Source organism: Canis lupus, chromosome 16, assembly GCF_011100685.1.
Source record: "Canis lupus familiaris isolate Mischka breed German Shepherd chromosome 16, alternate assembly UU_Cfam_GSD_1.0, whole genome shotgun sequence".
Taxonomy (NCBI): Eukaryota; Metazoa; Chordata; class Mammalia; order Carnivora; family Canidae; genus Canis; species Canis lupus.
The window spans coordinates 23,565,302-23,579,042 of record NC_049237.1 but is presented as its reverse complement, the minus strand read 5'-3'; the positions used below and the strand labels follow the sequence as shown (position 1 = coordinate 23,579,042).

The window sequence follows — 13,741 nt, the reverse complement described above, 5'->3', positions numbered from 1 at the left end:
GCTTAAAATATTTAGTAAACCATGTTGTAAACAGATGTGTTATCACCCAGAGTTTGTGGTTCCATTGAGAGAGCACAGGCAGGGTAGATTTAGCATAATTCTTAAGGGCCTAGGATTTTCAGAATGAGAAAGGAGCACTGGCTTCAACTTAAAATCACCAGGTTCATTAACCCCTAACAAGAGATTTGACCTGTCCTTTGAAGCTTTTTTTTTTTAGATTTATTTATTTATTTATGATAGAGAGAGAGAGGCAGAGACACAGGAGGAGGGATAAGCAGGCTCCATGCAGGGAGCCCGACGTGGGACTCGATGCTGGAACTCCAAGATCATGCCCTGGGCCAAAGGCAGGCGCTAAACCACCGAGCCACCCAGGGATCCCCTCCTTTGAAGCTTTGAAGACAAGCATTGACTTATCCTCTGTAGCTGTGAAAGTCCTAGACAGTATCTCTTCTTCCAGAATAAAGCTGTTTAATATACATTGAAAATCTGTTTAGTATAACCCTTCATAAATTATCTTAACTCCTTAATTTCCTGGATAACTTTATGTCTCTTTTATATCAGTATTTGCTTTATTCATCTTGCACTTCTATGTTAGGAAGATTATTTCTTTCCTTTAACCTCTAGAACAAACCACTGCTAGCTTCAGACTTTTCTTCTGCAGCTTCCCCACCTGTCTCAGCCCTCAGAAAATTGAAGGGAGTTAGGGCCTTGCTTTAGATTAGGCTTTGGCTGACGAGAATGCTCTGGCTGCTTTGATTTTCTCCGTATTAGCGGTAAGGCCATATCACTCTCTTATCATTTGCATGTTCACTGGAGTAGCCTTAAACTTTTACTTTCCTTCAAGAACTTTTCCTTTGCATTCACAATTTGGCTAAACTAGTACAAGTAGCCTAGCTTTCAGCCTCTCTCAGCTTTCTACATGCCTTCCTCACTAAGCTTAATCATTTCTAGCTTTTGATTTAAAATGAGAGATGAATGACCATTCACTTGAACATTTACAGGGCATGGTAGGGTTATTAATTAGCCTAATAATCAATATTGTGTCTTAGGCAATAGGGAGGCCTGAGGAGAGAGACTAGGTAGTGGGGGAAGGAACAGCTGGTTGGTGGAACAGTCAGAACACATTCAAAAGTTACCAAATTGGGATGCCTGGGTGGCTGAGCAGTTTAGCGTCTGCCTTAGGCCTAGGGTATGATCCTGGAGTCCCGCATCGGGTTCCCTGCGTGGAGCCTGCTTCTCTTTCTGCCTCTGTCTCTGCCTCCCTCTCTCTCTGTCTCTCATGAATAAATAAATAAAATCTTAAAAAAAAAAAAAAAAAGAATTTAGGGTTGATAAAAAGTCAAAATATGTGTGAAGGTAGAGCCAATGATATTTTCTGACAGATTGGATATGGATACCAGGTAAAGATGTTAAGGATTATGACTGAGCAACTGGAATGATAGAATTACTTTTCACTGAAATGGGAAAGACTGGAAGGACTGGGAAGTGAGCTGTAATTAAGAGCACCCCTTGGACAATTTAAATTTGAGATGCCTGTTAGACATCCAAGTGGAAATGATACCAGTGTAGGATTCCAGACTAGAAATAGAAATGTGCGAGCTGTTACTGAAAAAATGATATTTACAGCCATGAAACTGGAAGCCATCACTGTATGTAGAGAGGAAAAGCTGTACAGCACTCAAATGACAGAGAAATAAAAGGAACTAAGGAGAAAGAGAAGCCTGGTAGATTGGTACAGAAACCAGGAGAGTCATTTGTCATTCTTTGTCATTTGTCCTGGCAGCCAAATGAGAAACTGCTTCAAGGAGGAGTATGTGATCAGTTGTGTCAAAGGTTGATTGTTCACAGTGACATGAAAGTGTCAGTAGTGCTCCTGGTTAGCAGTTCTGTGGAATGATAGAGCCAATAGCCCAACTAGAATGAATTCAAGAAAAAGTGGGGCATTGGAATTAGAATTAGTGAGAATTAGAAATGGCAGTTAACTTTTGTTTTTACAGCTTTGAGATATAATTAACATATAATAAACTTCATATTTTAAGTATACAATTTTGATGCATGTTGACAGATGTATGAATGTGTGAAAACTTTACCACAATTAATATAATGAACCCATCACCCTCAAATTTTCTCATGATTCTTTAATGTATTCCCTCTCAGGTCCCCAGCTCTGCTCTGTCACTGTAGATTAGTTCGTATCTTCTAGAATTGCATATAAAAAGAATCATACACTATATATGTGCTTTTTTTTTGTCTGACTTCTTTCATTATTTTGTGATTCATTTGTGTTGACAGTAGCAGTAGTTAATTCTTTTTTTATTGCCAAATAGTATTCCATTGTGTGAATATTCTAGAGTTTATCCATTCACCTGTTGATGAACATTTGTGTCGTTTATAGTTTTTCTCTATTACAAACAAAACTGCTGTTAACGTTGTTTATGGATGGGACACCTGGGTGGCTCAGCGGTTTAGCGCCTGCCTTCAGCCCAGGACGTTATCCTGGAGACCCGGGACTGAGTCCTGCATCAGGCTCCCTGCATGGAGCCTGCTTCACCCTCTACCTGTGTCTCTCTCTGCCTCTCCTCTCTCTCTCTCTCCGTGTGTGTGTGTGTGTGTGTGTGTTTCTCATGAATGAATAGATAAATCTTTAAAAAATTTTTGTTTATAAGTCTTTGGGCATGTGCTTTTATTTCTCTTGAGTAAGTAAATACTGGCTGGGTCATGTGGTAGTTACATGTTTAATTTTTTTGAAAAATGCAAAGCTGTTTTCCAAAGTGCTTGAAACATTTTATGTTCTCACCAGAGACGTCTGAGACTTCCATTTGTTCTACATCTTTGTCAACACTTGGTACATTGGTTTTTTTGTTTTGTTTTTTAAAGTGGGTATTTTTTATTTGAGCCATTCTAGTAGAAGTGTATTGGTGTAACATTGTGGCTTTAATTTGCATTTCTTTAATGATGAATCATGAGTATCTTTTGGTGTGCCTAGTTGCCATTTACATATCTTATTTGGCGAACTGTCTTTTTAAATATAAAGAAGGAATTTTGCTTACTCTTACATATTGCTTTGCTTGTGCAGTATTCCAAAGTAATGTACATGTTTTAAGTAGAAGTTGATTAAAACCAGATTTAATTCATAATGGTCACTTACAAGTGATTATGCTGATGCCAGTGTAATTGGAAGAAATAGTTGTTGTCTTCCTATACTCTTACAGGTTGCAGCATTGCAGGAAGAGAAAAGTAGTCTCTTGGCAGAGAATCAAGTATTAATGGAAAGACTTAATCAGTCTGATTCTATAGAAGATCCCAACAGTCCTGCAGGAAGAAGGCATCTGCAGCTCCAGACTCAACTGGAACAACTCCAAGAAGAAACATTCAGGTAAAAGACCATGCATCAAAGTCTAACTTTTAAAAATTCAGCAACTATCTTTTAATGGTAAAAAAAATGTAGTGTTAGGACTTGTGGGTACCTGTAGACCAAGGAGGATGTTTACATCTAGGAAAAATTCTATCAAAGTAACACCCTCAAGGCCGCCTGGGTGGGTGGCATGGTCAGTTTAGCGTCTGACTCTTGATTTCAGCTTAGGTCGTGATCTCAGGGTTGTGAGACTGAGACTCATGCCCAGCATGGAGCCTGCTTGGGATTCCCGTTCTCCCTTTCCCTCTGCCCCTCCTCCCCCCATAAAATAAAAAATAAAATATTAGACCACAAGCTGCAGGGGGAAAATTTCATAGTTAAGTACATCATCTTAAAGGACCAGACACCATAAAAACATAGAGGCACTGAATTTATAAGAGACTGGTGCCCTTTGCAGGAGATACAATATAAAGGCTAGGTACATAATTTATAGAGACAGACTTATTTAAAAGGCATACTGATTTAAAGGGACAGTGTAAACACATCTTCTGGAAGAGGAAAAGGACAAAAGGAAAGAAGAATGGCCCTTTGGCAATTGGATGGTGAAAGGGAAAAGAAGTAAAGAAGCAATTGGATGGTGAAAGGCAATTGGATGGTGAAAGGGAAAAAGTAAAGTAAAAGAAGTTTGGTGTTCCGCCAGACAAAACAGAACCACAAAATTGAAGGACTTAACAGTAAGAAATATAACATCTTACTTAATAGGAAAAAATAAAAATGATTCTTAAGTCTTCCCTTAAACCTTAGAAATGGTCCATCCCTTACAGTCTACATCAGCATTTCAAGATGTGGTCTGAGGACCTCTTCAGGTTCTCTGAGACTCTTTCAGAGTCTTCCAGACCCTCTCTTTTCTAACTGCATATCTGTGTAAGAGTGGATTTCCATCATATATTTCAGCCAAAAAGGCATCACAGCAGATGAATACAGAAATAGCTATGACAACCCAGCTGTCTTCTAATAAACTGGACTATATATAAACAAAAGTTTTTTGAAATTTCAGTGACTTTAAGAGTGTGAAGGAGACCAAAAAGTTTGAGTACCCTTTGTCTGCATCTTGACTTTCTAAGACAGTAGGTAGTACAATTTAAGTATGACTATACTCTTTTGTTTCTAAATTGCGGCCAGTTTCTTAAAGTGTGGTTTGGGGAAATGGTATTTAGAATTGTCCCGAGTTTTCATTAAATATAAAGGAAATAGTATCTAATGCTTTTATTGTTCTAGAATACATGTTGCAATATATGTTGCAATTTATATTTCGAAGCATTTAAATATTTTATCATATTTGAATGTTTATCATTTATATATCTCACTATTTCTTTTTGAGAGAGAGCTCACATGCAGATGGGGCAGCGGGGAAGAGAGAGAGAGCGCGAGCAAACATCCTAAGCAGACTCTATGATCTCACAACCCTGAGGTTATGACCTGGGCTGAAATCAAGAGTCACTTAACCGACTGAGCCACCCCAGGTGCCCATCAGTATTTATTATTCTTTATAGTCAGATATAATGCTTCTGGCTCATCTTTATTATGAACTTCTACCTTTAATTTTTGTTTTTGTTTTGAGCTTTTAAGATTTGAGTCTCATAGATTATTTTTTTAAGATTCTATTTATTGAGAGAGAGAGAGAGAGAGAGAGAGAGAGAAAGCAAGAGAGAATGAGCAGGGTGTTGTGCAGAGGGACAGAGAGAAGCAGACCCCTGCTGATCAGGGAGCCTGCCTTGGGGCTTGATCCTGGGACTTTAGGATGATGACTTGAGCCAAAGGCAGATGCTTAGCCAACAGAACCACCCAGGCCCCTGTTCATAAATTATTTTTAATTACAAAAGGGATAATACACCTTTTTAATGGCAAGATCTAGCAGTTACATTTTAACCAAGAGGAGAGAGGGTAGCTATAAGACATTTGTATAGGTCAGAAGACTTTCTAGCAATAACCGCAGTTAGTATCATAAGGAAAAACTTGCACTTTTAAGTATATAAATACCCAAAGAATAAAAAAAATTAAAAGATATATGAGGGACTTATATGATGAAAATTTCTGTTATACATAAAAATTATTTCAATATATGTAGAGTGATAACATGTTTACTTATTTTGTTTACATTGTAAGGAGGATTGTAAGAATGCCATTTTTTCCTAAATTATTACTTAATTTGAACTTGATTCCAATTCAGATTTTATTTTCAGCTAGAAGTATTGACGAGCAAGAGATTCTCAGAACATTTACACACAAAGTATAATAAGGGAGTGCTTGCTGTGTCCAGTGTTGAAATGTTATATTTCTCTACTAATTTTAAAACTAGTACTGGTGCAGCAAAATACAAACTAGTAACACAAAGGAAGATCCAGAAAACAACGAAGTGTATGTTAAAATATGTAACATAATAAAAATGGCATTTTTTAAATCCATAGGTAATGGTTAAATTATTTATTAAATGGTTTTGGGGTAATGGGTACATATTTTGGCAGAAAAAGTTAGATATCATAATACAAAAATGAATTACAGGGGAAATTGAGAATTTCACTGTTAAAAATGCAACTATATAAATACTAACAAAATACAAGATAAAAGAAAAAAGTTTCTAATCATACACTAAAAGTAGAAACTATAAAGTATAAAATTCATCAATAGAATTACTAAAAATTAAGAATTTCTGCTAACATTAAATATTATAAATAAAATTAAAATAAATAATAAACATGAGAGACAGTCTTACAAAACAAAACAAAAAAGTAGTAGGAACAGTATTATCCAGATTTGGAGGGAAAAGATCTATGAATAGCAACCAGACTAGAGGATATACTCAAAAATGCTAACAGTATTATCTATTTAAGATCAATACATGATTTTTATCTTCTTAGCTTTTATGTATTTTGTAAATTTTCAACAAGGAACATATGTTAATTTCACAGTCAGAAATAAAACGTTAAATTAATTGTGCTGTATGTTGAAAAAATATTTCTTGACATCTAATTTTCTGAAAAGAGGAGTGGTAATCAGTTGTCAAGTTTCCATAAGCCTTGGACCAGTGGAATCCATTTTTAGGACCATTAAAACTTGGAGATACCACTTATGGTCACAAAAGATTCAAGAGTTTATTCTCATGTTTTTTATTTCCTTTTATGTTCTAAGGAGAATTGTTAAATAGTAAATAGTACTTTCTTGGTCCGTTTTATTTTGGTTACAGACTAGAAGCAGCCAAAGATGATTATCGTATACGCTGTGAAGAGTTAGAAAAGGAAATCTCTGAACTTCGGCAACAGAATGATGAACTAACCACTTTGGCAGATGAAGCTCAGTCTCTGAAAGATGAAATAGATGTTCTTAGGTAAACAGTCTTCCCATCTTGTTCGACTCTCAGGCCTGTCATCACCCAGAACAGCTCTACCAATGATGTTACAAACTCTAGGATCCCTGAGCATAGCAGGATGTTTAAAAGCTGGACTACCTGAGTTCAGAGTCCAATGCTACCATTTACTTATTAATCTCTGTGTAACCATTTTCTCATCTGTAAAATGGAGATGATACACATACCTATCTCAGATTTACATGCAGAACTGAGTTTATATTTGTGAACAGTTGAAACAGTATCTGGCAATTAAGTGTTATATAAATGTTTGTTAAATAGAAATTAATCTCTGACTATCACTTCATACTTGTATAGCTCTGGAGCTTTTCTTACTATGACTCCTTTTCTTTAATTAATTTCAAGTCGTCCTGGTCATTCAGTCTTCCTCTTGCTCGGATGCTGTCACACCCATGATGCGTCATTTCCTTGCTAGACTGTTTTATCTGCACTTGCCTGTTCTCTCACTAAGTGCCTTCACTCCCTGCCACCTCGTTTTCTGACCATTACACTTGTATAATTTATCCTCTGTTGGGTCATTCCAGCCATTTTTACTTTTGCTCTTTGAATACTAAGAATGAGTAGAAAAAAATCACACAGTGATACAGTTTTGTCCTGCTACAAATTCATGATCTTCACTCTTCGTTGGGTTCTTCCCTGTGGTCCACCATTCTGCCGCTCATGACAGATATTTCTGTCTCCCATTTCTCTCATAGCTAGTACATATGTCCATAACTTCTCACCTGGACACCCACCCCCCACACCTCTCCATGCCTTAGTGTCAGTAGATGACATTGTCTCCAACTGCATCAAGGAAGAAGCTATGAGCTGTGGGACTCTCCATGTCCTATACTTTCTGTACCTCCTAACTGCTCCGCATTCCCACCCATCTTTTCATTTTTGCTTTTAGAATGTAGACTTGTTATTCTTTCTCTTTTTCAGGGCTTTGGGTCTCAACATTTCTTGCTCACACAAAGACTGTGTTACATCAGTCATCATTTCTCTTTGAATTTGGATCTCCCACTTTAGCATATATTTTTATGTTTAGGTCTCTCTCCTCTTAGGAGAAAAGACTTATTACTGTCTCCTTCCCTCCAGAACAAATTTAGATGACATAAGGTGAAATTTACATTGTCTCCTTAACTCTCTAAAATTTCCCACCTCCTGCTCCATTGTTCCATGAAATAGCTGTTCCTGTGGTCACGAATAACATTCTAATTGCCACATCACTTGGACTCTGCACGATTTATTTTGCTGTTGTGCTACATGTGACTCTGCTGGTTACCCCTCCCGCCACCAAACACTATCACCACCACTTGCTTTCCTTAAATTACATAACATTCTCCATTATACACTTTGCTATAATTTTGGTCATATTTTTTTGCCTGAACAAAAACAATCTAGAATCACCTTTGGTCTTATAATTTCATTAGAATGTGTTCTTTTCTGGCAGTCCCTCTTGGGTTAGCACTATTGAAACAGCTTTACAGCTCAGGATGTGTTTCTGATTTCTGATTTCCCATCTCATTCTAGACATTCTTCTGATAAAGTATCTAAACTAGAAGGCCAAGTGGAATCATATAAAAAGAAGCTAGAAGATCTTGGTGATTTGAGGCGTCAGGTTAAACTCTTAGAAGAAAAGAATACTATGTATATGCAGAACACTGTCAGTCTAGAGGAAGAGTTAAGAAAAGCCAATGCAGCTCGAAGTCAACTTGAGACATATAAGAGACAGGTAAAAAGAATAGTAACCGAGTTTCTTAATGATGTTTTCAAGCAGGTTCTCCATTATAACACTGTGGCTCACCAGAAATCCACTTATTTTGTTTTCACAGTATTGTTTTTTGTTTTTTAACCTATGAAACTTAGATTTGTTTGTTTTTTTCTAAGTTTTTAATTCCAGTATAGTTAACATTCAAACTTAGTTGTTATCCAGAGGTTATCGATTAGTGTCTCTAGCAGATCCTGTTGTTTATTTTTAAATTATTATGTTTTACGAAATACACAAAAGTAAAATAGTAATGCAAGTATCTATGCTTAAAAAATAAAAGACTCGTACCCTCCCCAATATAACCACTGTGCTGTTTTGTAGTTTTCATTCCTATGCATCTTTTTTTTTTTTCATCTGGTGCATATATTAGTTCATATATATATGTGTGTGTGTGTGTGTGTGTGTGTGTAATATATATATATATATACACACATATATATATATAAAAAATGTATAACATCTTTGCATGGTTCAAAGCTATATAAATGATATAAGGCCTCGTCTGTGATTTACTTTGTTCAGTATATTTGGGAAATTTTTTTATGATGATAAGTACAGCTTTATTCAGTTCATTTGTACCACTATGGTATCCTGTTTAGTCACCATACCACAATTTATCCATTTTCCTGTTGAAGGACACACAGGATGTTTCAGCCCTTTTTTTTTTTTTTTTTTTTTTAATTATAAGAAGTGCCACTTTGCATGTTATCGAACCTGTCCTCCTCTATACATGTGTGAAAGTTTTTCAGCTATAAGGAGTTTCTTCTTTAGAGTATCTTCATTTAATTAGATAAATTGTTCTTTGAAGTGATTGTATTACTAAACAAGATTTTATGAATTTCTGTCTTTCCACATTATCACCAACACATAGTATTGTCAAACTTGAAATTATGCCAATTGGATGAGTATGAAATAGTGTCTCTTCATGATTATACTTTGCATTACCCTAATTACAAATATATTTTAATGATCACAATTCTTTTGTGAATGGCCCATTTTAAATCTTTTATTCATTTTAAAACTTGTATTTTTTTCTTACTGATTTCTGAAACTTCTTTATATGTTTTGCTATTAATATTTTGTCAATTACACTTACTGCATTTATTTCCTGCCAATCTGTAACCTTTTTACTTTTTTTGAGATTAATTTTAAGATTATGAACTTTAAATATCCTTTTATGACTTATGCCATTTATGTCTTAAGTCATTTCCTATATAAAGATGTAAGCTAATCTCTATTTTCTTAACAAAGATTTAGTTTGTTTTGCTCAATTAGGTCTTTTAGCCACATGGAATTAGTTTTTGTGTAGGATGCTAGATTATGGATCCATTTGATATTTTATTCTCTGTGTAGGCAACCAGTCACCCGATTGGCATTTATTTAATATAATAGTCTTTTCCACAAGGACCTGCAATTCTATTCTATCACACACCTAAAGATTCCATCTTAAATTTGTTTCTTGGCACTCTCTTCTCTTTCATTGGTTTGTCTCCTCTTACATCAATATTCCACAATCTTATTATCTATATATTTTTAATAATTTTGATATTTGATAATATATACCCCCACATATCATTCTTTTTCAAAACTGTCTATGAGACCTTTTCTTTCCCTTTTATACCCCAAACCTTTGGGAATTGGAATTAAATTGACTATCGATTATTTAGGGAGAATTGACATCTTATGGCAATGAATGTTTCTATTGGTGAATATATCTTTACATTTGTTTAGGTCTTCAATGTCTTTCAGCTAAGTTTTATAATTCTAACTGTCATGTACATATTTTGTTATATTTACTCTTAGGTACCTTCAGATTTTGTAACTGTGATTACCAAAAGAAATGATACCATTTTCCATTTTCCATTTGTTCCATTTTATATGATTGAAATTGATTGTTATGTTCATTTTACAACTATGCCAGCATTTCATATTATTCTGATGTCTGTAGGATCTCTCATCAGAAGTCATATACAAATAAAAGCAGTCTTTTTTCTTTCTACTCCATACCCTTTTTTTCCTTCTTAATCAGCATGTTCGACCTATAATACAAGTATGAATAGAAGTAATTGTAGTAGGCAATCATTTCTTGTCTATTTTGTACAGAATGCTTTAAATGTTTTACCAGTATATTATTAGCACATTTTACTCAGAGTGTCTATCTTAAATGGATGTTGAATTTAATGAACTCCTTTTCCTGCACTATGGAGAGACTCCTATACTGCTTCCCCTTTCTATGAATGTGATGAGTTATATTAACTGATTATTGATGCTTAAACCATCTTTGTATTCCTGATTTAAACCTCGTAGAGTTACTGCAGATTATCGTTTTCACATTGCTAGATTTGCTTTGTTCATTTTACTTAGAATCTTTTTCCCCTATGATTCACTTGAAGTTTTCTATCTCATACTTTCCTGATCTGATTTTGGCATCAAAACTATATATTAGCTTAAAATGAGTTGAAGAAGTTTTAGTTGAACAGCTCTATACACCAAGTTTTTTTGCTGGATACATTTCTACTTAATATTTTATTATGAAATTTTCAACATACAATAAAGTTGAAAGAATTAGTGAACTTGAATGTGGACTGAGAAATTAACCAAAATAAATAAACCCTAGAGAAACTATATGTGAAATCTAAAAACATTAAAATGAGATGATATAGAGTTTCAGAAGAGAGAACAGCAAGAATTACAGAAAGACATTATTTGAAGAAAAGAATGCCTGAACTTTGGTTTGGAACTAAAGAAGGACACCAGAGATAGTATTAGCAATGAATTACAAACAAAATACATAGGAATCTACAACAAGAAATATTGCAGTACAATTCTATACATGAATTCTCTCTGCCCGTTTTGATCTGTGGCTTAATATACTTTGTTTTTCAGTGATAGTGTTTTTCTTTCCACAAGTTCTCTTTAAGTGTTCTTTCACACCTGCCCGATCATCTCCCTTTCATAATTTTGATTTGTCTTTATTTTCTTTACTTATTAAACCTCATATTTTGTAACTGATAATTCCAATCTAAAATCTTTATAGGTCTTATTCTGCTATTTTGTTGTTGTTGTTGCTGTTACTGGTTTTCTAGCTGGTGTTCATAGGGACTTCTTTATAGCCTTTGCTCTTTCATTTGGCTCGTCTTTATCTTCGGGAATACTTGGAGGGTTGGGGCTGATGTTGTGTTTCTCCAGACAATATATGTTCTGTTTTTGCTAGATATTTCACAGCACTGTTAACCAAGATTACTTTAAATTAATTGCTTGTGTTATGATTTGCCAGATAAGGCATGTGGTAGAAATGGAAACAAATTTACATAGTAGCAGGCCATAGTTAGAATTGAAATTTCAAGTTACTCTTCATTAAACCCAGAGCTCTCACTTTAAGACAGGCAAGCTTCCTTACTGATTTTTCCAGCTAATAGTTCTTTCATAGTTTTGTACCTTGCTATTCCAGATATTCTGGTTTTAGAACCTGTAATGTCTGAGCAGATTTTTGTTACTAGTTCTTTCTGTTAGGGTAGGCTGCTATATCATACTCATGTTTTTGAGTATTTGTGGGGGAGGAAGTTTTCATAGCTCTGCAGAAGAAAATAATGAACATTTTAATGTTTCAAATTACACAAATTAATGGTACCTTTCTGAATCAGGTAGTAGAACTACAAAATAGATTATCTGAAGAATCGAAGAAAGCAGATAAATTAGATTTTGAATATAAGCGGCTAAAAGAAAAGGTTGACAGTCTTCAAAAAGAAAAGGATGTGAGTATAAGACATTCTGGTTTTGAACACTGCTAAAATTAAAACAATGATATCTAATTCATGTTTTGACTACATTAATTCCTTCTGTTTGTAAATTTTAAAATGAGAATTCCTGTTTGTTTTTAAATTATACAAGATTTACATTTTTGTTTCAGGAATAAATCTAAAAGAGTAAAAGAATATTTTTACTTCCATTCTAATTTCTTTTGTATATTTTTATGTTTTCTACCACTGTTACTTCTTATACATTGTTCTACTCATGACTTTCTATAAATATGTGTTTTCTGTTTTCTGTAGAATTAATACAGAGGACCCAATTCTTTTTGTTTAGCATATTTTGAATCTTTTAAAAATATTTTTACTCTTTTTTTTTAAGATTTTATTTATTTATTCATGAATGACACAGAGAGAAAGGCACAGACACAGGCAGAGGGAGAAGCAGGCTCCATGCAGGGAGCCTGACGTGGGACTCAATCCAGGGTGTCCAGGATCACACCCTGGACTGAAGATGGCACTAAACCACTGAGCCACCTGGGCCGCCCAAATATTTTTACTTTTAATGATTTATGAATATTTAAAGTCTTTGCTGTTTGATTGTTTTATGTCTATGAAGGGAATGTTATTTATGTAATGTACTTATGTTAATGACAGAGTAGACACTTATATTTCTTATGTTTAACTGTGGATAACATACTGCCTTGCACATTGTAGATATTCATTATTAAATGGGAAAAAGTTTGTTGTAATTTTTCCTTTTATGATTTTTTAATGGAAGATCAAAAGGTGAACCATGCCCATTTTCCCTGCTGTTCACCATTATCTTAGGTAAGGCAAAGACCCTGATGAATAAATTCATAAAACTTAAAGCTAATTTTCCTTCTTTTTAATATTCCCCCAGAGGTTAAGAACGGAAAGGGATTCTCTGAAGGAAACCATTGAAGAACTTCGTTGTGTACAGGCTCAAGAAGGACAGCTCACAACTCAAGGTGAAAATACTGCATTAGCCTAAGCAAGATTACTAATTTCTTATGGTATCAGTAGAAATTTTAGATTCAGGGGCACCTGGGTGGCTCAGCTGGGTAAGTGGCCAATTCTTGATTTTGGTTCAGGTCATGATCTCAGTGTCCTGGGATCAAGCCCCACATTGGGCTCCACAGTCAGCAAGGATTCTGCTTAAGGTTTCTATCTCTCTGCCCTGCCCCTGTTTGCATGCTCTCTTTCTCTAAAATACATAAATTAAAAAAAAAAAAAGAGAGATTTTAGATTCATTTTAAGGTACTTGCACCAATGGATGAAAATGAAAAATTAGTGAACAGGCCATGAGGTTGATAGAAATTCTAAAGTCTTGCCATATTTTATGGCAAATAGGACAAGTTATGAGACCAGATTTACTTTCCTACTTTGTTTTAATTGTGTTTAAATATTTGAACTTTATTAGATCAAAAGCATAAACATTT

The 13,741-nt window shown here is 34.7% G+C and overlaps 1 protein-coding gene across 2 annotated transcripts in view; it reads left to right on the top strand.

Moving 5' to 3' along the window:
- The window catches only part of HOOK3 (hook microtubule tethering protein 3), a 109,519-nt gene that overhangs the window by 57,770 nt on the left and 38,008 nt on the right, over positions 1–13,741 (top strand). For both annotated transcript variants that reach the window (XM_038559913.1, XM_038559915.1), the window contains exons 9-13: positions 3,213–3,376; positions 6,600–6,740; positions 8,292–8,493; positions 12,174–12,284; positions 13,183–13,270. In XM_038559913.1, coding sequence (XP_038415841.1) covers positions 3,213–3,376; positions 6,600–6,740; positions 8,292–8,493; positions 12,174–12,284; positions 13,183–13,270 — 706 coding nt within the window. The remainder of the gene's footprint in view (positions 1–3,212; positions 3,377–6,599; positions 6,741–8,291; positions 8,494–12,173; positions 12,285–13,182; positions 13,271–13,741) is intronic.